Source organism: Hermetia illucens, chromosome 2 (genome assembly GCF_905115235.1).
Source record: "Hermetia illucens chromosome 2, iHerIll2.2.curated.20191125, whole genome shotgun sequence".
In the NCBI taxonomy this organism is placed as follows: Eukaryota; Metazoa; Arthropoda; class Insecta; order Diptera; family Stratiomyidae; genus Hermetia; species Hermetia illucens.
Window position 1 is genome coordinate 158,595,642 of NC_051850.1, and position 24,026 is coordinate 158,619,667.

Below are 24,026 nucleotides of genomic sequence, written 5' to 3' on the forward strand. Positions count from 1 at the left end.
AATTAAATTCAAAAACACACTCACCTGGATTCGATGCATTTATATGAAATTCACATAAATTCTTTGATCCTTGGGCAAAGTCACTTGAATCGGAGTCAGCAAATAGTATGTCGACGTCAAGTTCAAATCCTCGATTTGGTATTCCGGATTGCAAGGGGGCGGAGAATGGACTTGAATGGAAAGCTATCAACATTTCTGGGCCACTGAAAACGAATCGAAAAACAGATCCAAAATCAAATCTTTGTTAAAAACATATGTGTTGGCGCGAATGGGAGAAATATGTTTAAAATACAGGTTCCATGGTGAGGATTGCTTATTGCATCTACGTATGGATGAGATCCTTCATTAGGGATCGGTAAACGAGGTCAGGAATTTTTCATATCACTGCACTACTGTGTGGAGTATTTCATTTCATCAAACTCGTCGACCTTCCACTCGTCGTGAGTTATACCCAAGGACGTACTTGGACGATAAAGTCAGTCAAAGATAATTAGAAATAAACGCAACAGAAGAAAGATTGGATTGAGTTTGTGAGTCGACGAAGATATGAGTTTATTGGATATCATGCAGAAATAAATGGATCAGAATCGCTTTAAAATAAGTGGTTTTTCAAAAGTTACAGTTCAAATATATAAACAAGTCGGGAAACCGGAAACTGGGCGCTTCAGATATGAAAGGTTTTGTTTGCTTCTTGTGTGAGTATATTTGAGTGTAGAACTATCCCATTTGTACGTAGCCCGTTAAGAATATGCATTTAGCATGTCAGATTTAGTACTTTGGGTTGTAAATTTACACACTAAAGACAACTTTGAGCTATTGTAACTTTGTTACTAATAGCATGATTTTGATCAAACTTGGAGATAATATGCTTCATCTTTTCTTCTTTTTCTTCAGCCTTTGTCCCGATCACAAGCGGGGTCGGCTCGTCGTGATCGGCTTCGCCATTTGGCTCTATCGAATGCTTCATATTATATTTTACACTACTACCAACTTTCATAACTCTGAGATAGACATGAAGAGTATTTTGAGGCCTGGGAATCATATAGAGGCAGCCTCATGATTTTTTTCAGATTTTTCGGTTGGGTAGTTTCTGAGTATGGGTCCCTTAAAGGAATCATCAGTTTCCACCCCTCCCACTCCCCGCCTTTCTGATAAATCTCAAAACTAAGACTGATTTCGAAAGGTACTAATCGAGACCTTTCATTTGATACCCCACACGACTATATTTGGTGAAAAAAACTTTTACAACCCCCTTTTACATGTATTGGGACCCCCCCTAAACCTCAATGTAGAAGGATATTACTCACTGCTTGGGGTCCATAGATCCCACCTTCTCACCAAATTTCGTGTCAATCGGTAAAGCCGTTTCTGAGAAAAATGCCTGTGACAGACAGACAGACAGATGGACAGACAGATGGACAGACGGATCTGTGAGGAGTGGCCAAATCTCCCATCAAGGCGCGACCCCAGCTGACCGGATTGGGGCATACCTATTGATGTGTAAATATGTGTTCGTGCACTTTTCTTTTCTGACTCTGCATGGGCTAGTGTTTGCTCATCTCTGGTGCGTGGACCAAAATTTCTATGGGAAGGATATCCAGAACATAAAACCACCATGGAAGACGAGAGAAGGAGGAGACTTACGGTGCAGAGGCTCGGAACTCCAGTACCGGTGGCTTTTGGGAGTGAGCAAGCGGGCTCCCGGTAGTCGATATCCCTCGACCGCAGTGCCTCGGTGGTGGACAACTTGGCCGCCTTGGCATATAGTGTTACAAGTGATTTGGATCTGGAGAAGGAATTGTTCAAGCGAAGTACGACCCTACCGAGAACACCAGTAACAAGACCAAGCAAAAATGAACTGAAGGCCGATCGTTGGATGACAAAAACCGTAATAACACATACTGCATATGTTCAAGATGCGCAACAGCAGGAGGTGCTCCAGGAACAAGGAAGAGATCCATTCAGAAGAAGCTCATCAACTTTGAGATCTCTACCAATGCCAAAGGCGATGAAGGATAAAGTACGGACAAGGTCAATAAACGCCAAAAATGAAGGAGCGTATAAAAGGAGTAACCCTGCCGGAGCTTCTAGGGAGCAGAGTCCCGATCCGGAGGAATTACCCTTCACCCAGCTTGGGGCAAAAATTGTTGAGCTGTCCGAGTTTATCAAGGACAAGCACAACGTGCACCAAGCCATGAAGAATATGGTGAGGGCTATTAGAGTCATCTATAATAGATCAAAGATGAAGGAAAAGAATAATAAGGATACGCCGAACCTCGCTGTGCCAACAGTATCACAAGCGATCCAAGTGACGCCTAACGAATCACAGCGAAATAAAAGAGTACGTGAAAAAGATGGGGATCCTTCAAATAATCAGCAGGCGCCTAAGAGAAAAAAAGGTGGACAGGACATTCTGATAACCAGCATCAACAGCTCTGAAGGAGGAAAGCGTACAGCGAATGTAGGAAAGTCGACCAGTGTTGCGAAGCCCAAGACGAACGAAAACGATGAATGGACTAAAGTTACCGACAAAAAAACGAAACGAAAAGCAAAAGTGCGAACTCGTCCAGATGCGATTGTTATCTCTAGTGAGGGTAATCTGTCCTACGCGGAGATACTCAAAAATGTCAAAGCAGATCCCGACCTAAAAGATCTAAGCGGAATTGTGAACAGAATCCGCAGAACCCAGAAAGGAGATCTCATGTTCGAGCTGAAAAGATCCAGCGTGGGCAAAGCTGATGATTTTCGCACTCAAGTGAAAAACTCACTTGGGGAGAATGCCGAAGTGTATGTCCAAAAACATGAGATCTATATACAATGTAAGGATCTCGATGAAGTCACATCGAAAGGCGAAATTTGCACTGCTCTGAAGGAGCAATTCAACTTGAAAGAACTTACAAAGGAGTCTGTTGTGGGCCTACGAAAAGCCTATGGTGGCACATAAACCACCACAATACGAGTACCATCGGAGGCAGCGCAGATGTTGTTGGCTGCCAGAAAAGTCGGGATTGGATGAGTTCTGTGCCGTTTAAAAGAACAAATTTCACTAAAGAGGTGCTTTAAATGCCTCATGTTTGGGCACTTCGCGAAGGCATGCACCAGCAGCATTGATTGATCCGATCGATGCAAGAGGTGTGGGGGGTGAAAGGCCATGTTTCCAGAAAGTGCAATAGGGACCCCATATGCCTATTCTGCGAACAAAAGACGGACAGGATAACCGGCACATTGCCGGAAGTGGCAAATGTCCGGAATTTAGGATGGCGCTCACTGCAATGAGAAAATGAGGTTTATTCAAATAAACCTCAATCATTACAGAGTGCGGTAGCAGAGAATCAAATGCTAGGGGGCGCAGTTTATTAGAAGCTTTTGAGCAGATGGACATGGATCTGGCTAACGAAGGTGCTCTGTAAGCACCTTTCAGAAAGGGGGGTCAGGCTCGGTTGTAGACCTGACCTTTGTCAGCACTGCGCTGGCACGTGCTATGTCCTGGTGCATCAGCGAACGCTACACCCACAGCGATCACCAGGCAATCTTCTTTGAGACATGTGTCGAGCCACATGATAAAGAGCTATCATGCCCGAAACCGAAAAGGATTTCAGGCTAGTCTGCAAAATCGTTAGATGAGCAGACCTTCATAGAGATGTGGTTAGATCAACCTGATAAAGCAGGTGCATCTACGGAAAGAGCCGTCCATCTGGCTCAATGCATCGCCAAAGCATGTGACGCGTCCATGCTTAGGAGGTGCTCATTCGCCAGTAGAAAACCAAACTACTGGTGCAATGCTGAACTGACCAGCCTTCGAGCAGCCTGCCACCGAGCCAGGAGAGCGGCTCAGAGGGCGGTAGGTAGAGTCGATCAGGGGCAAAAAGAGTGCACCTATAAGGCAGCCCGCAAAACCCTCAAGCTCGTCATCCAGCGAAGTAAGAGGAAATGCTTTAAGGAGCTGTGCTCAGAAGCCGACATAAACCCGTGGGGGGGTGCTTATAGAATCGTGATGGGACGATTCCGCAGCAAGAGGAGAGCACCGACATATTCCAACCACCTCTGAATGTGGCGGCAATTCCTCCAGTCACCAAAGACGAACTGCTGGAGATCTGCAGCAGAATAGGGGACAATAAACCACCCGGTCTGGACGGAGTACCGAATAAGGCTCTTAAGCTTGCCGTGAAATCCAGGCGGTATATGTTCGCTGGGTTGTTCGAAGGTGCATGTCCGAGGGAATATTTCCCGCGGTTTGGAAGCGGTAGAAGTTGGTACTTCTGCCTAAGCCTGGTAAACCTCCAGGTGAGCCATCCTCATACCGACCCATATATCTTTTGGACACGGTGGGGAAAATGTTAGAGTGAGTAATCTATAATAGATTACTCCCGGTTGTTTAGAGCCAAGGCGGCATTTCAGATTGGCAGTATGGGTTCCGCAAAGTCAGATCAACCATTGATGCCATGAAATTGGTTACTGGCTTGGCCAATGATGCCGAACGTGGGAGGACCACGGCATACCTCTAGGTTGCTTATAGCCAGGGTGGTGGCCTCAATCATGCTCTATGCGACCCTAGTTTGGAGGAAGGCATTGCAGATGTCAGTTAACACTAACAAACTAAGTGCAGTATACAGGAGGACAGCCCTGAGGGTATGCTCTGCCTTCAGGACTGTCCCAGATGATGTAGCATTCGTCATCTCTAGAATGGTGCCGATTGACATCTTGGCAGATGAGATGGCGAATATATAGAATGCGAAGCCAATCTCTTCTTTATTACATACGAAGAACGCTGAGAGGGAGAGATCCATAAATAGATGGCAACGTTCGGGAAAGGGTCAGCGGACTCACAGGCTTATTCCTGCCATCAAGGAGTGGTTGGAGAGACGACACGGTAAGATTAATTATAATCTCACCCAGTTTCTCACGGGGCATGGAGGATATCGCCAATACCTGCGCAGGTTTAAATTGGAGACCTCACCCGACTGTCCAAGTTGCGATGGAGTGCCAGAGGACCCAGAGCATGTATTCTTCCACTGCCCCAGATTTGTGGAAGAAAGGAGGAAACTAGAGGACACTCTAGGAGAAGTGCTGGTACCAGAAAATCAGGTGCCGAAAATGCTAGCATATCATGATCGCATCTATTCAAACCAAACTGCGAAAGGCAGAGGAGAGGGGAAAAGCGTGGCCGTGTGCGCCTCGTATAGAAGAAAGATGACTAAGCTAGAATGAGCTGACTCCGCCCCGTGATGTAATATCTTATGGTGGGTCCGCGGCGTAGGGAGGGAGTCTGGGGTGGTTTTAATGGGTAAAAATCCCACACGCTGGTGTGTCCAGACCAGTGTCTGTTGAAGATTTTCACTTCCGGAAAAAAAACAAAAAGACGGACAGACAGACAGACATTGAACCGATTTTAATCAGGTTTTGTTTTGCAAACAAAACCTTAAAAGATACATTCAAATCACTTTCCTTCAAATTTCGAGAACAGGTTTGAGAGGGCTATGATTATATAAGTCAGAACAACATGAGTTTTTGAAAGTTCTCGTAGGAGAACCTTAGTATTTCACAAGTGTCAAGATGTCTCGCCCGGAATCCGAAAAAGATAATTCTGAGCTTGAAAACGGAGAGTCGCCATTCGACCGTCTGACTGATAAAATTCTGGAAAAAATCTTCGGTTACTTCGAACCAGCCGAGATAATTGAAAACTTAGTCCTGGTAAGTTGTTTCAAGGATTTTCAATAAATGATCCCAGTATTTTGGATGGTTTCTCGAGACTGGGAAAATTGTACAAAAATTTTTTCTCTGGCGCCTGGTTGTTAGGCATGTACATCCGCCCCAAGGAGATACAATCTCAGCATGGTAGCCTGCCGTCGGTAATTGTCAGCTAGCGTAGTCGAAATCAGAGGGATTAAACAAATTTGAAGTCAAATATGGAAACCAGCAGTCGTTCCTTGTAAGCTTGACTATTATTCCAGATGATCCACTAATAATATCCACCATAAGATTTGGAATTTCATTTGCTCCTTATTAGCATTTAATTGCAAATCCAGGCGTTGTTCGGCGTTCTCTCCCACCAGTGTCGTAACTTCTTATTAGAACCACTTTGGTTTGAAAATCCAAATTTCAAGCATGAATATTAATGTTTTTGGCGTAACGACCCCATTTGGAGTGAACCCTTTAGAATAAATGAGTTGGTATTAGCTGGTGCGCTTAGCAGTCAGTAATTGTGTTTTCGGTCATTACAAGCAAAAAGCCATCGTCTGAAAATCCTAATCTGAATTTTCAAAGCTATTCAACGGCAATTTGTTTAATAAGTTAAGTTAATCAATTAGCTGAGCAAATAGGGGCTACCGGAGTAGGAGCAGTAACTAACAGACGGGTTAGCTGGAAATGCTATTAATTACATCACGAACAATAATGGCTTTTCAACTAATTCGTGGCTGATTGTGGCCAGCCAAACTAATGGATGACGAGGGAACGCTGATTTCTTTTCAATTCGTCATTAAGACTTTGACAGGGGGTAGATGCAAGTAACGGTGGTGTGGGTGATTTGATAGTGTTCAACCGATTGGCTTTTACCCTTCATAATAATTAATGGAGATTCAGAAGCGACTCTTACGGAAGAATGAAATTATGCTATGTCGACACCATATCCAAGATACGTATCTTTTCATCGTCTCTTCAGTAAAATGATCAAAAAACTAACATCTACTTTGGCTGTACTAGAACTGCAAAATTGCGGTCAAAATTGCATAGTTTTCTCGCTTAGTTCACAGAATTCCGTCCTAATTTACATGATCAAAATACAAAGACGAAACCAATCCTCATTAAAATTGGTTTTCTGTCTGACTTTTCTTTTAACTGTTGGAAAAAGTAAAAATTCAAAATCTATCACTGCCCGAAGGCAGAAAGTTCAAAATCTACCACTGCCTTCGGCCTATGTGAAATTCTTACTCACTAAAACCCCTCCCTTCCCATTCGCTTACTGTACTGTCACTGAGATATTGCGTCGCAGGCAGGGGCGGTTACTAACTGCAGCCCACGTTGTTATTCATGACCTTTCTTTGAAATTTCTCCTACTTTAGCACATCGTAAATAGCCCGCATGAATTTTTCAACCACAGTACAAGGTATTTATGAAGCTAGCATGTACTCCGCGCTAACCTAGTGACAGTTGCAACTCGCCGAAAGTCTCCATGTTCACCCGGTATGCGAGCAATTTCGGGCGTTTAAGGATAGTGTTCTCCATATCCTCTCAGTTCATCTTGCATATTGGGAAATCTGGCGCTCGTCAAGCCCGAAGCGATCAAGGTATGCGCAACATCTTCAGTTTCTAGTGGGGAATTATCGTAGATCGTAACTAACTATTCCATGTCATCGTTGACAAGGAAGGGTTTAGTTGACAGTTCGATAGCTCACCCCTGCCTGTCTCCAAAACTAAATGTGTAAACCCAATCACCAAACCCCACTCGAAAAAAAAATCGATATTTAATCCACCTGGAATCTGGTGGGGAGAAGCTACAGCTTCTGAGCACTCAGGAAGTGTTGCCCATTGTGCTCGTCTCCCCCATCTAATGGAATATTCCGGATTCGTTAACGTATCGCAGGATCTCTGTTAGTGGATGTGATGCTACCCGTCGCAACTGGCGAACATCGACACCAAACATCTGATCCCTGATGAGTCCATAGGCGGGGCATTCACATAGGAAATGATTGATGAATTCCACTTCCTCATTACAGGAGGGACACGTATCAACTTGAATAATTCCTATTCTGAACATATGCCCAGCTAGCGAATTACGGCCTGTCAGAATGCCCACAATACTTCTGCAAGTCCTCCTGATTTTTGACAGAATAAATCTTGCGGTTCGCATGTTCGATTCTCGCAGGAAAAGTTTGGTATATCTAGCAGCATCTAGGCTCTGCAACCGGTCATTGTGGGAAGCTTCTACCCATTTTTTGAAGACAGACTTTGTCAATGCTACTGGTATTCCAATTGCTGGTTCCAGTCCTGGAATGGGGAGATTGGCCCCTCTTTCGCTTAAGCATCCGACATTTAATTTCCCTCAACGCCACAGTCACCAGGTACCTAGAGTAATTCACCGTATTGCATCTAGAGATAGACTTCAAACGGTTTCTGCATTCCTAGACGATTATCGAGGTGATCAAAGAACTACTCAATGCCTTCAATGCAGTCTGGCTATCACTGCGGATTGCGATGCGCCTGCCCTTCAACCGCTCGTCAATCTACCAGTTTTCCGGCCTTGGGATCGCATAAACTTCGGCTTGAAAACCAGTTGCATAGGAAAAGCCCACTTCTTGTTTTTATTTGAGAGGTACACTCCAGCTTCAGAACCCTGTTCTGTTTTTGAGCCATCGGTGTGGAAGACTTCCGTATATGCCGCCACGCATTCCTCTGGGACTTCCCAGTTCTTTCTACTGTTCAGGAAAACTTCATATCTTCTATTAAACTGATGTGTGGGAACACGAGAATCGGATAGCGTTGTAAGAACTGGATTTATTCGCCTACATCCGTTGTTTCCCCATAGATCTAATCGAATTAGTCTATAAGCTGCTCGCGTTGCAGTGCTTTGAATAAATATATCCTGCAAAATGAGTAATGCATTTAGAGCTGCCGGATATCGTACTCATGGCACCGGTGATACCCAGAAATACAGTTCTTTGCAGTGCGGCTAGGTTACGCTGAAAGTCTCTTTATCTCACCTTAATCCAACGCAATACGGATGTATACGCGAAAATTAGCCTAATGATGGCAACGTATATCCACATTATCACATGAGACCTGAGTTCCCTTGTCGAGGCAAAGGTCTTTCTGTACAGTCTATAAGCTGTGAGAGCTCGTTTCGTCTTAACCTCTACATGTTTGTTCCAAAAACACTTATCTAGAGTGACGTCATTTTCATAAGCTTAAGGGTGTATTGGCAAATTTTGCAGTTCGCATAGTAGTGAGTGGATCAGCATACTCCACAGAAGTGGCGACAGCATGTCAAATGCCCCTTCAATGTCCACGAACACCCCCATCGCGTACCCACCCTTTAGAGTTGCATCCTCTATCTTTGTAATCAAAGAACAAAGAGCAGACTCACAGGACTTTTCACGTTAGTAAGCATGTTGGTTTTCATTAAATGAGTGCGACCTAAATGCGTTTCCACGAATGTGACGCCCCACCAGTCTCTCCAAAGCTTCCACCAGAATAGTCATCTTTCCCAGGTTCCGGTATGAAGACTAACTTAACCTTTTGCCAAAAGGACGGCACGTAGCCCAGCGCAAGACATCCTCGAGAAATATTTCTTAGAAGTTGTGCTCCATACCCTCCTTTAGCATTGCTGGATAGATGCCATCCATTTCAGTCTGAAGCTCGTGAAAGTACCGTCCGGTTTTCTAAGAGAGTCCATCTGATCCCTTTTAACGACTCTGAATAGCCTTGAAGTCTCTCTTTCCCCTTCCAGTTCCTCATTGTGAGCTCTAAAGGAGTCTCGTTTCGAAAACTTAACGAGCCTCTTATATTCACGCTGTGAGCTCCGGAAGTTTAATCAGTCTTTTGAATACTTTTGCAAACATGTTTCAGAAGTCGCCTGGTTGATTTCCTGAGTTTTTGCAGTTCCCAGTTCCACCAAGGAACCGTTTTACCGTTATGGCATTGAAGCAACGCGAGGGTGTACTCAAAGTCCAAATTGTACGATAGCTATTTTTATTACCATAATAAATTTGGCGCAGAAGCACGCAGATGCCACAGTGCATGTAAATTAAACTCCAACCAACAACTTTAATTGCAGAAACCGTTGCTGGCCCACCATTCGGCCTTTTTATCAACGGTTAGTAGACAAACGAGATACCGATCTCAACGACATGGAGGCAGCTGTCTTAGTCTTGCCCCTACCTAAAAACTTTAAGGCGACACCACAATCTTACATTCTCTACGCAACAGATAGGACCACTTTGAAGATTTTCGGTCGAATCAACAGGATTATGGACTTCAACCCAAGGCGACCTCTTCAATGGTAATTCGCCATCGCACAAATATAGTATCAGATCATATTTTCTTTGGCTATCCGCGGTCTTTTAGTAGATCTCCAGCATCGGCAGCTAATTGATAGTAAAACCCACCAGGAGAGGAAGAGTAATGCCAAGCAATCTACCCACAGTTTCGACAACAGTTTCGGCAACCGTTTTCAGCATCTCCTCACCTAGTTTCCTGAACTGACAAGACCTGCATAGCCTAAGGAACGACTAAAGCACACTGTGGAGCACTTCATAAAAACTTCATGCCAGACCGTGACCGTTAAGGATAGAATACTTCCCACAGCAAATTATCAAGGGGCAATAATCCTCGGTCGAGTCGCTTGCATATTATAGAAAAGCTGAACAATACTCAACATACACACAGTACCTGATAGATACGGTGTGCACAACATAGCCGATTTCAACGTGGGACTACACGGCAAACATATTTTCTTTAAGCTCTATCTGGAACGAGTTCACTCAAATGTGTTTCCCTTCCAACGATTCATTGAGTCTATTTTCAGGGACCTACCCGTCGTCTTCACATACTTGAACGATTTGCTCATCGCCTCAAAAGACGATTTGAAGCACAAGCAGTTCCTCAGGATAGTCTTTAAAAGGGTCCCAGAGCAAGGAGTCAATAAGAGGGACTAACGGTTTCGGCCAGGTGGAAAACGCACTCCTTATCGCAAAAACTAAGCTAGACTAAAGCTAAATTATTGTTTGAAATATGAGGGATCCTAGGTCCACATCCACTTGATGTTGGACCGGATCAAATGGAGAGCAACTTACTCGACTCGACTCGACTTTCTAGGCTACAAGGTAACATCACAAGGCGTGTTACCACTACCTAGCAAGGTACAGGCAATCCAGGATTACGTACACTCGGAGACGGTAATGCAGCTACGAAGATTCCTCGGAATTCTGAACTTCTATCAAAGATGCCTTCCACATGCAGTCACCACACAAAATCCGCTGAACGCATTTCTACACATGTCAAAGAAGAACTACAAGTCCTCGATTCTCTGGACCAACTTTGCAGTAGCTGTGTTCAAAAAACGCAAAGCAGATCTTTAGAGGGCTACACTACTAGGTCATTCAGATCCAGAAGCAGAAATATCATTAGACCGTGATTCGTCCGATCACGGTATGAGAGCTGTTCTTTAGCAGCGAGTCAACGGAACTTGGCAACCACTTTGGTTCTACTCAAAGCTATTCAACGAGGCTCAGGGCAAGTGCTGTACTATCTAGGGTGGAAGAAATAAGACTACCCAGAAACACAACTAGATTAGCCAGCGCACAGAGAGACGACTCATCTTTGAGGAACTTAGAGTCTAATTCGAACCTTCGACTCCAATGAATGGCCATCCCAGGTACAGAAACCTCTATTCTGTCTGAAACAACCTCAAAACCAGGGCCTTACTTGCCAGCCGACTTCAGAAGAAGTATCTTCAACAGCCTTCATTGTCTCAGCCACGGTGACATTTGAGCTACTCAAAAGCTTGTTTCTCAATGCTACTTCTGGTCAATCACGATTGGAGAATTATCGCGGGCTTGCACAGGTTGCCAACTATCGAAGATCCACAAGCTCACCTTCATACCCAGAGGAGCTTTCCCATCAGCGGGTCGTTTTAAACACGTCCCCCTCATCACCATAGGCCCTTTACCTACGTCCGAGGGAAAAATGTTCTGCCTGATTATGATCGACAGGTGCCCACATTGGGCAAAAGCTATTTCAACCGAAGAAACTTTAGCGAAAACTATCACCAGGGCATTCTACGACCGCTGGGTAGCTAGATACGGTATACCTCACCGAATTACAACTGACCAAGGATCTCAATTCGAGTCGAACTTATTCAACAATCTCGTCCTACCATCCACAAGCCAACGGATACGTCAAACGCTGGCATCGATTCCTGAAAAGCACTATCATGGCCCAGTCCGATGATCCGCGCACAGCGGTTTCTGGCTTCCAGGTGAACTCTTTTCTCGAATAGTGATCAACACAGACGATCCAACCAATAGCAGAAAAACTGAAGGTTACTGTGAACATGATGACATCGGCCGACTTTGACCATCATCAACCAGGACGGGTATACTGACCCAAAATTCCTCCTCCTGTACACACGTCTTTTTACGAGCTGGCGTCAAGAGACCTCTGAAACCACCTTGTGATGGACCTTCCAGAGTTCTGAAACGTTGGGAGAAGTACTACATCATTCAGCTACCCGATAGGGAGGCAACAATTTCAACGGGCACACTCAAACCAGCCTACTTGATACGAGACTCTGGAGCACTACAATCACCGCCGCGAGAGCATCCATATCGAGAAGACTATACCACCAAGAGCGGTATATCTAGTATGGTAGAAGCGTTTGGGGGAGGCATGTGGCAACACAACTAATTCTCGGAAAAGCTCCCACACCCGCCAGGGAATACACGGGATCTCATCATTTAGCCGATACGAGTAAATGGCGCTACGGTCACTAGTTTTCACTGACGCCATATATTCCAGACAATACTACTACTATGGAAGAGCCAGGTGATAGAGGCTGATAGACGAAGAAATATAAAGGCGCGGGAGAAAATTAGACCGGCGGCGCCAGTTTTGTGTTAACTTTCATGTAAACTGAGTCTAGTATACTTCGCATCTTCTGTGCCTCCCCCCCTTTCTCTTTGTTAATCGAGAAACTCATTAGCAATCTTGACGCCGACGTTAGTCCCAGTTGCGAAAGCCGCCTTAACTTCTTTCCTTAGTCAACTTCATTCTTTTAATCTCCCTACCCTCTCTCTTCTTCTCCTTCTTGGGATGATATTTAAATGGATTCTCTTCCTTTATTGTCCTCTTAGATATAGATAAAAATAATAAACTGTCATTATTGTTTTACCGGACTAGGGGTATACCTCATACAAGAACCGTGGGTTGTTGGTGGGGCAGTCAGGGGCCTAAACTTCCAACATGCTGACCTATTGTATGCCAATGGAAGCGATCGACACCGCACCTCCATGGTAGTTTCCAAAGACTTCCGGGCTAACCTGGTTAACGACTTATGTGATGGCGACACCACATCGGCTAAGCTAACCATAAAAAGTCAACAGGGAGATAAAGAGATACTATGGTGCTCTGCATATTTCCCCTACGACGCAGAAGACGTTCCCAGTGGAACATTCATCAGAGCTGTCCAATATGCCAAAAGTAGAGGCATGGGGGTAATAGCAGGATGTAATGTCAACGCTCACCACATATGCTGGGGAAGTTCGCACATCAATGCAAAAGGATCGAGACTACTGGAGTATCTATTAGGAACCGATTTGCAGATCCTAAATGTGGGTAATGAACCCACTTTCTTCAACGTGGTCAGGCGAGAGGTCATCGACATCACGGTGGCATCTCCTGACATCGCGGCTCTGATCGGAGAGTGGAGAGTATCAAACGATATCACACTCTCGGATCACAGACGCATTGATTTTGTTATGGGCATGGATCCACCTCCACCCACTCCATTTCGGAAGACAGATTGGGCAATGTATCAAATAGAATTGAGCGCCCGAGTCACGATCAAATCCATTGCTGGAATTGAGAAGACAACCCAGATGATCACAACTAGCATGAGAGAAGCTTTCGAAGAAAGCTGTCCACTCAAGATGCCAAAGAAAGGTAAAACACCATGGTGGAACTCGGATTTGGCAAAACAGAGGAGAAAGACAAGGATGCTCCTTAATCGTGCTCTGAAGGGTGAATCGAGCACTAGCTGGAATCGCTATAAAGAGGCTTAGAAGGCTCTAAAGAAGAGCATAAGATCGGCTAAACGATCATGTTGGAGACGCTTTTGCGAGGAGACTAACTCTCTTGAGGCAACCTCAAAGCTGAAGCGGATTCTGGTCAAAGAACATAGCCAGAAACTGGGCTATTTACGTTTACAGAACGAGAGGTACACAGAAAGCGACGAAGAAACGGCAAATCATTTGCTTGAAGTGCACTTGCCAGGCAGCATCCAAAATCTAATCTCGGGGCCAACAGGTGCATACAGCCCTCAACCGAGAGACTGGAATCTGGCATGCAAAGTAGTATCACTGGAGCGAGTGAAATGGGCATTTCACTCGGTCCGGATGGCATCATCCCTGGGCTTGTAATAGAAGGAATGGATTTCGACCGATCAGCCTAACGTCCTTTCTGCTAAAAGGACTAGAAGACTAGCAGATCGGTTCGTAAGGGATACACACATTCCTAAGTGGCCACTTCACCATAGGTAACACGCCTGCCAGAAAGGCAAGTCCACGGAGACAGCACTCCATGAACTTAAGGCAAAAATTGAAAAGGCGATGTCCGAAAAAGAATACGCCTAAGACGCATTCATGGACATCGAAAATGCCTTCAATTATGCCTCATTCGCGGCAATTTGTGATGCGGCAAGACAGCATGGAATCGAACCGCTGCTAATCAGTTGGATCCTTCACATGCTAGAGTGGAGAAAAATCCACATGTCGGTCGGCCAGAAGTCTATTGAAGCAGGATGTGTCAGGGGCTGCACACAGGGAGGGGTTCTCTCTCCACTGTTATGGCTCTTGGTAATGGATACCCTGCTGTGGTTCCTGGAGGACAAAAAGTCTTCGCGCAAGCACTTGCGGACGACCTAGCCGTAATAATTACCGGCAAGTTTGCGGACACAGTATGTGACCGCTTGAATGCAACTCTGCATGTAATCCACAGCTGGTGCAATGGACTCACGGTGAACGCTAGGAAGACTGGACTACTTATGATCACTAGGAACGTCAGGTGGGGCAGCTATACGCTACCAACCATAACAGGAGCGGAAATCCAGCTGGCATAAACAGTCAAGTACTTAGAAGTACATTTCGACTCCAAGTTAACCTGGAAGCATCATATCCAGGAACAATATCAGAAATCCTGCAGATTGCTCTGGTGCTGTAAGAATGCGATAGGTAAGACCTGGGGACTTTCACCTAAACGGATATACTGGATGTAAACATCCATAATAAAACCCATTTTGATGTATGCATGCGTCGTCTGGTGGCCAATACTGAACTTTGCTACCAGCAGGAAGCTGCTAACGCAGATTCAGAGACTTGGTTGCCTTAGTATTACTGGAGCAATGAGTACTACGCAGCCTGCGGCACTTGAAGCTATCCTAAATTTACCCCCCATTCACTTGGAAGTGAAATGGAAAGCGGCCAACGGCGTTTCCAGGTTCGTCTTTGAAAAGACATACACTGTCGTTATCACCGAAAGAGAAGAATGGTCGACAAGTGGCCATGAGTCTTTTCAGATTACAGACCTAATAATCTTCACCGACGGGTCAGTCACGGAGGATGGATCGGGCGCAGGGGTGTTCTCGGAGAATCCGGTTATAGAATTGGCCCGACCCCTCGGAAAAATGACGACCATATTTCAGGCAGAGATATATGCCATTTCATTGGTAGCAGAAGAATGTCTGCGACAAAAATGGAGGGGTCGCACCATTCGAATCTGTTCCGACAGTCGGGCGGCATTATCAGCACTGAATGCGAACAACATATCAAGCCAGTTGGTGTGGAGTTGTCATCAGGTGCTGCTGAAACTTGACCGACTGAACGGAACATTCCTGATGTGGGTGCCGGGGCACTCTATCATCGCCGGTAATGAGGAGGCTGACAGACTGGCTCGCCGAGGGTCTGGAGCCACAATGGTGGGGCCAGAACCAGCTCTGGGAATCCGACCATCTACTGTCAAGTCTACTTTGAAGGGTGAAATTACTAGGATTCACGCAACCGAGTGAAGAAATTTGGACTCTTGCCAGCAAGCGAAAATCCTTGTGAAGGAGCCTAGAGCCACTAGAGCGGCATTTTTGTTGTCCCTTAAGAAGTGGGACATGAACACCCTAGTAGGGCTTTTGACGGGACACTGCCCCTTAAACTACCATATGGAGAAGATTGGAGAAGTGGTTTCGGCTGTGTGCAGCCAATGTGAGGAGGAGGAGGAGACGGTTCTGCACTTTTTATGCAGCTGCCCGGCATCCTCAGATCTCAGATGAAGACACCTTGGCAAGGTTTTCTTCAATGAAGAATCTGCACACTCTCTGCCTCTGGAGAATGTTCTAAAATTCTCTAAAGCCTGCGAACACCGTAGGCGGAAAGCCATTGAATAGGCAACTTACGGGGATAGTACAATGGGCCTAACAATGGCCTGAGTGCTCGGAGCTGCGGCTCCCCCCCAGTTAACTAAACTAACTAAGGGGTATGCCAGCATTTCCAACCATAATAGAAGAAATTCGTGCAAACAAGTGTAATTCTTGTTATTAGAATGTAAGGGAGGATCACTATCAAGAAAGGTGCATAAAAATGGAAAGAATATGCGAAGCAAAATTGTCCAGATACTCCATAAATTATTTAGCCCGAGCGTGAAGGTCTTATTGCCCCAATAAATTTCCAGAAATCGGATACGTAAATATATTTACTCACAAATTTGCTGGCACGAGGCACCAGACAAATCAATCAAAAAATTAAGAGGAATATCGATCTATAAGGATTTCCTTTCATATAATGAATAGCTTCTGATTTTATCTCTCTGAAAAGAGAATGTTTTCCAAACAACAAAAGTCAACGAACCACCCCACCCCACCCCACCTTTTATTATAGATTTCGCCAGCAACATTATTTCAATTCTTTTCCAATTTTCAGGTCTGCGAACGATGGCGCACCATCATCGAGGCTATGAAAAAGTGCGTTTCATTCAACGACTGCGAGGCCCGGGCCATACTTCAATTCATTTGCAGATTCCCGGACACCCTTAAGTCAATACGTTTGAACAACGTATTCGGGAGTATTGCGGTCATCCTTAAAAAGCTACGTCGGTAAATATAACACAAATGAACTCATGTCTTCCTCCCATTTTTTTCTTGAAGAACAACGTCCTCGAAACACAAAGTATCCACCAGGATAGATTACAAGTCATCCTATTGACCGAAATGAGGGCATTGTTCCATAATGTTTGCGGTTCTGTTTTCTATCCTTCACATTTCATCTTGTTCGCTTTTGCTTTGTTCAATCGTTCCAGCAAACAAAAGTATCTGAAGCAGATTCATATCGATTCCTGTCAAATTGTTCCGAACAAGAATCCTTATGTGGCCGGCAGGCGTTTGAGGAATTTCATTGAAGTATGCAGATATCTGGAGAAGTTGAGCCTGAAAAATGTGGAATACCGCGTCGATGATTTGTTGGATGCATTCCCTTTTCTGGAGAATTTAAGGTAGGGCTGTCAGTTATGGTTTCTAATCAATGAATTTTGTGAATAGCCGTGGGTATTCCGCTGGGAAGCTCAGCTGAGTTGTCAATTTTGGCGAATTGTGCGATTCTTCTCCTGAGCGTATGTATCTATAAATTGGTCCAAATCTCCTATTCAGATTTCCGCTGATTTGGAATACCATATTGCGGTTTTAGTAGTGGATATAAATCTGAGCTTATTCGCGGAATGTACTTGCACCGCTGGCGCTGGTATAGACCGACAGTACCACAAAATGCTACTTTCAAGCCACGCTGATTCCCGGTGTTCATATAGCATTATGCGTTGAGGGAGAGCAGGTCCGTCGACCTTCTCAATATTCAACCGTAACTGACCACATTGTCGGAGGTTCGCTGAAGTTTACGCCGTTCCACATCACGTTGTATATCCGCATCCTTTTGGTTGGTGTTCTCGCCATGATGAAGTTTATGGCCTGCCATAAAGGTGCATGTTATGTCTATAATAAAATGGGGCCGACTGTAGTCGACGTTGTGCAGTTCGTAATGCATCCTTGCTAGCTGGCCTGAGCATGACAGTATCGACATGTGTTCTATTGATTTACTGAATTGTTTTAACCATCAGCTATCGGCATGTGCGGGAAGGGAGTGGGTTTTCGGTGGGTTTAGGAGTGTAATCTTCTCCATTCAATTAGATAAAGATGTTAGATATTTATGCATTCGGTTCCAAAGCGTTTGATTTTCAATTTGAAAGTTTTGAATTTAGAAAGGTTTTAAAGAATATATTGACGTTGAAAATGAGAGTGTACTGGGCGGAAAATTTACATAGACTTTGGGAAGCGAAGCACTGGTAAAGTGAACGCAATGTTCAGCAGGGTCATAAATCTGAACAACCGCTCGGCTTTTTCACATCATGACGACCAATAAGTTTATTGATGATTTGAAAACATTCTCTTTTCGGGGCACCATAATCTTCCAACCGGAGATGGTCACCACAATTCGTAAACGGTGTAGGAAAAGGATACCTTTTCTTCATCGTATGCACCCTCTTTTTTTCCTCCCCCCGAAGTGGGGCTGACGAATCAACTTTTACTATGAACATATCAAAATACCTCCTTCCCACTGAAAGAGTGAAGAAAGGGTGACTGCAACGATGTTTTAACGAGATTTGAGAGAGGGCCCTGCTCCTTCCTTCATACTTTCCTTTACCCCCGGTGTAGGTTTTAAAATTAAACTCAAAGGTTTTGACATCAGAGAAGCCCCACTTTGAGGCGTCATGACTTTTTAAGGGGGAGAGGGGAGATTTGTCCTCAACGCCATCCTGCAGATGGATAAAAATGAAGACGCGTCAACACTCCGGAGAAAATTGTGGGAACTGATCGTCCAGGTTGGGGGTTGGATAGAGTTGAGAACCCTCTATGGAAAACAACAAAATGTAACAAAAGGAGCCTCGGGTTCGTTGGGATGCTCAACGATGGACCCAGCAACAAAAAATGGCAAACGAATTGCACATTTCTTCATAGAACATGTGCTCTCGGTATGAATCGATGCTACTTAGCAACTTGCTGATACGCTATCGCACCCAATATAAGGCTGATGCCATAGCGGTGCACGAGATGCGCCCGATGTGGTTTCGTTTTCTGGAGAAGAGCTACTACACCACATAGAATAGCGCCCATCCAGTAAACGGTGTGTTTGAAGTAGTTTCCTAGTCAGCTAAAAGATGAAACTTGCTGTTATTAGCTTTTAAAACATAAGGGAAAGGCAATGTATTCTGCGAAGCAAATTCCGAAATATAAGCCTCGTTAACGTTTACACCCCTACAGAGAAGACTGCATAGTCAGAGAAACATACTTTCTATGAGTCAGTGGAACGAAGCTTGTCCCAGATATAAAACCAAAACTATACTTTGAGATTTTAGCCCCAAGTAGATACGGAACTGGTATTCCAACGCTTGTATAAAACCACCAAATATAGCAGATTACGTATTATTCCACTTGTGGGGTCACAGGGAATGGCGGTTTGCGTGGAGGGTGGTCCACAAACAAACGTAAGTATTTCTAGTTTGGACTACTTGCAATCAAATTGAAATCGTGATAGTCGAACGATGCCACATCCCAGCCTCCTTGAATGTTAGAACATATTGGCAGCAATAAAAATTATTTGGTGCTCCGGGCTTCAATGACAATACCACCTCGACTCTCCTCTGACAATCAGGTGAGAGTGAATACTGAAAGAATCCAGAAGAAAGTCCTCCGCAACACTTATAAGGGAGAAAGAACACCGCAGTACCCGCAGATACCAACTGTTCTGGAGATTAAACGTCGTCAAACGTCAAATGATCTTCACAATCACATAAGAAACGCTATCTTTGGTGCGACCTCAATCATGTTTGACCCAGTTGCAAAAGGTAGGAACCATTAGTTCGATGATGAATGCAGTAACCTCAAAGAATGAGGACAGAAACTCCGTCCGGTGTAATTTGGACGAATTAAAAAGGAAGCCTGAGTGAATTAATAGGCCATGAATTCAAAAATGTAGAGAGCAATTGCGCCCGGTACGCAAGATGAAGCCTTATAAGCCTAAATGCTCATCCTGTCAAGATGAAGAAGGAAATCTGATTTCCGATCGTGTGGATATATTGGAGCGATAATCAATGATCTGCTCAATAATCAGATCATGGGCGGTTTGAAGGTTCTATCAATTGAAGACAATGGGCAAATGCTATCACCACCAAGGGTGGGGGAAGCGGTCTATTCATGTCATCGGCTTAAAAATCGTAAGTCACCAGGGACCAATTTAATTACAGGGGTTAAAATCACCACCAATAACTGCGGAATCTTCTGCTTTGCTGACCAGTCCTACAAAGAAATTATCTTTTGTCGCGGCGCACACTACGCTGAACTTTCAAGTATTTCGCTCATGCTGGAGTTCGAGTGCATCGCTGCCGGTATTACTAATAGCGGTCAATAAAGCCTTCAATCCCTTCCACTCATCGATCTGAATCCACGATTTCGCAATCAGCCAGAATTACGACAATCCTTAGAAACGGAGGCAATGAACGGCGTTGATGCATTGCACTATACATTTGTGACATTCCTTAACCTGGACCGAAATCTTGTCCTTCGTCAGGTAAAAAGAGCTCCGCCTTGCAGTAGCCGTCAGTAACAATCCGCCATCAGATTCGCGTCTGCCTAGCTTCCAAGGGTACAAAAGAATCCCGCAAGAAGTAGAACTCTTCACAGTCCCACCATATTATTTCGCTTAAGCCCAGAATATTCAGCTAATATCGTTGGAATTCTCTCTCGAGTTAGAGGAAGCGAGCACTCTGGGGATCCTCAATACCGCTGCCGGAGAGCGCACGCATATTCCAGAAACCAATCAGAGTCGGATTTCGATAGCCAATAGGGGGGCAGGAGAAAACGGGACCATCATAGGTGCGCGGCATCTTATCACCCAAATTTAAGGTGGGCATCATCTGACTAGCCCTAAGCCGCGTCGTCTGCGATGGTTCTGAAGCCACAACACACTTTTAAGGTGGCAGTCTTGTAAATCATTCCCATATTATTGTATGTGATATTAATTTTAATTCTTCAAAGTGGTACTGCATAGGGTCTAGAGTTTCTGACATTAACCATAATCAACCTATAGATGCCTCAAGGGTCCTCAATATTTGATATTATCCCTGTCAGAGGCATGCTAATTTCAGATGCTTTAATGCAAGAATCTTTCGATGTATCCCACGATCGTGGTCAATGCGGAGGCATGTAGAACACCAGCGGGGGCTTGACGTATCAAAGCCTTCTTTTTGCTAGATAGTTGTCTATAAAAGCAACCTAGTAACTGGGTACGTCTCCAAGACCTCCTTATTCGATCCTAATTGCCGGAGTTGAATGCATTTTGCACATCAAGGGTAATCGCGGGGCATGTGAACGGCAAACCAAGAGCGTCTATATCTACAGCTGTTATGCTAGACAGCTTAGTGTTGGATGCTAGGGAGTACAGATCCAAAATCATCGCCGGCGATTTCAACACGTTGACCTTAGACTGGGGAAGTCCAGTAATAAACACCGGGGCCAAATCTTGTTTAATATCTTCGCGGAGCTGGACATTGTACTAGCCAACGTTGGATGCGTGGCCACCTTTCGAGGCTGAATCGTCTATCTGACCTATCTCAGTACTTCATTGGCGAGAGGGATGGTCTGGCAGGTGAGTGAACACTGCGCCCACAGTACCAGGCCACCTTTCTCGATATCAGGAACGGAAGGGGCGATAGTCGAGTGAGTAACAGAAATGGAAAAGCCAGGATAGCCAGGATGGTCCATTGGAACTTTCGAAGAAGACACATTCATGGCGGTTACCACCCAATGGGAGCGGCGCTGAGGCATGCGACTCCACAATACTGTGACGGAAGCTTCACCAAAGCAGAAGACCAAACTGCTGGTGGAACGAAGAAATCGCGCTGTGCAGGGCCATCGTGTCTGTGAGCGAGGAGGCTTTGCCAAAGAGCTAAAGAAAAGCCAGAGCATCGGCAGTCGGAGAAGAATACGGCGATCTTCGGAGTAGCCTTAAGAAGACTATACGGGAAAGTAGGCGGAACACAAGCAGTTGTGCCTTGAGGCAAATACGAACCCGTGGGGCGCTGCATACAAGTTTGTAATGAACAAGATTTGTGAACAAAAACCACCCCAAACGACGTGCCCGTGACTCTTATTCAAAATAATCGCAATTCTTTTCTCACAAGAGGAAGAAAGTCCAACAGCACGTCTGCACAATCCCAGGGGTTACCGAGGAGGAACTACGGGAGATTTGTGGACAAATTAGGAATAATAAGGCTCCGGGATTCAATGGAATTCCGAACAATGCCCTGAAGTTGGGTTGTTGATAAGTACTTTTGAATGGTAGATAGTGGAAGGAATGTTTCCCGCGCAGCGGAAAAGGCAGAAATTGGTGCTGCTCCCGAAGCCCCAAAAACTACCTGGGGCACCCTTTCCATATCGCCCTATCTGTCGTTTAGACACTATGAGAAAGATTTTAGAAAGGGTGATATACAACAGGCTGCTTCCATTCGTCGAGCTAGCGGGTGGTCTATAGGAGAGGCAGTGCGGGTTTTGCAGAGCGCGGTCCACAGTCGACGCCATTGTAACGGTAGTAGACCTGACCCGGGAGGCATTGGCCGCTGGGAAGTGCTGCGCGGTGGTGACGCTAGATGTCAGGAATGCCTTTAACTCGGCCAACTGGGGTTGCTTTTAAGGGCAGTCTGGGTGGGTGTCCCTGGTTACTTAGCTTGGATAATAGAGAGTTAACCTTCGGAAAGAATTCTTTGTTACTAGAAGGACGACGGGGGGAGGGAGGGACGGGAATATGTTGAGACAGCAGATGTTCTCCGAGGCTCCGTACTGGGGTCCCCCCAGTGGAACATACGACGGAGTGCTCGGCCTTCGCGTGCCAAACGAGGTAACATTTATTGGTTTTGCAGACGACTTGGCAGTGGTAGTAGTCGCGAAACTATAAGCAAGCGAAACCATTCATATCATCAAAGCATAGCCCCAAATGGTGAAATTGGACTTGGTAGAAGATAAGGCGGAGGCGGTCCTTATTACCAATCGGAGGAAAAACAATACTGTCATAATCCTGGTTGGTAACCACTAGGTCGTTTCAAAATCGATCATTAGTTATCTGCGGGTAATGATCGATGCCAAGTTGCTCTTCAAGGGGCACCTGGCCTATGCGCACGAAAGGCCGCAAAGGCTAGCCCATCTCTAGCAACGATGGTGTCTAATATTGGAGGGCCAAAGTCTATTAGCCGGCTGCTTATCCCAGGGGTGGTGAAATCCAACCTGCTATACGCGGATCAGGTATAGACGTGCGCAGTGGATAACACAGTGAACCAGGGATGGGTAAGTACGGCATATCGGCCAACCGTGCCGAGAGTGTGCAGTGCATATAGGATGGTATCTGGTGAAGCTGACGTGGCTGCGGGCTCCCAAGAGGCCACTAGAAAGGAGATGGTAGCAACGGCGGGATAATTACGACAGAGGCCGCTGGACCCATACACTAATTCCGTGTATTGAGAAATGTGTCGAGCGCAAACGTGGAGAATTGAATCACCACCTAACGCAGTTCCTTACGGGACACGGTTTATATAAGAAGGAATTGTATCTTTTTGGATTGAATGAGTCCTCCGACTGTCCCGGATGCGCCGCTACACCCGAAGACTCGGAGCATGTTATGTTCCACTATCTCAGATTCGCAAATTAAGGAGGGAGGTTAAACTATGACCTCAACACAGTTATCGGACCGCATAATTTCGTGGAGGAGATGCTGAGTTCAGCAGCAGTTTGGAGTGCGATAAACGGAAAAGTAATTGCGATACAGGAAAAGTTGCAAAAACTGGAACAAGCCTGGAAAACGCAGCGGATGCGTCACTTAGTTGTGCTGGTGTAAACCAGAGCCCTCCTCCCGAAGTATTATTTTACGATGGTCTCGCGGATATATGGGTGGAGAAGTGGGGGCAGTTTCAGTGGGTGAGAGTCCCACACACTGCTGCAAGGTAGCGCAACAGCAGATTTCTACCTCCATCCATAAAAAAAAAGAACGGAGATGTTCAGACACTTGTCAATGGGACGCTTCCGTAGGACGCTTGCGAAACTTCAATGTTAACTTCATCAGCTCTCCTGATTTCCATATGTGCAAAAGGGGGATGAAATGAATATGAATATTTTAGAAGTATTAAGTTTTACACTAATTTTGGTGAAAATCCCACCGTTATTAACACTAATATCATTCCAA

At 45.2% G+C, this 24,026-nt stretch overlaps 2 protein-coding genes across 3 annotated transcripts in view; one reads left to right on the forward strand and one right to left on the reverse strand.

Annotated features, from left to right (window-relative positions):
• The window catches only part of LOC119649260, a 238,399-nt gene that overhangs the window by 53,113 nt on the left and 161,260 nt on the right, over positions 1 to 24,026 (reverse strand). The window contains exon 10 of the mRNA XM_038051346.1: positions 25 to 203. Coding sequence (XP_037907274.1) covers positions 25 to 203 — 179 coding nt within the window. The remainder of the gene's footprint in view (positions 1 to 24; positions 204 to 24,026) is intronic.
• The window catches only part of LOC119649261, a 29,240-nt gene continuing 10,757 nt past the window's right edge, over positions 5,544 to 24,026 (forward strand). The window contains exons 1-3 of one of the 2 annotated variants that reach the window (XM_038051347.1): positions 5,544 to 5,691; positions 16,677 to 16,849; positions 17,053 to 17,244. In XM_038051347.1, coding sequence (XP_037907275.1) covers positions 5,554 to 5,691; positions 16,677 to 16,849; positions 17,053 to 17,244 — 503 coding nt within the window. In that variant the 5' untranslated portion in view covers positions 5,544 to 5,553. The remainder of the gene's footprint in view (positions 5,692 to 16,676; positions 16,850 to 17,052; positions 17,245 to 24,026) is intronic. The other variant, XM_038051348.1, reaches the window with a different exon arrangement.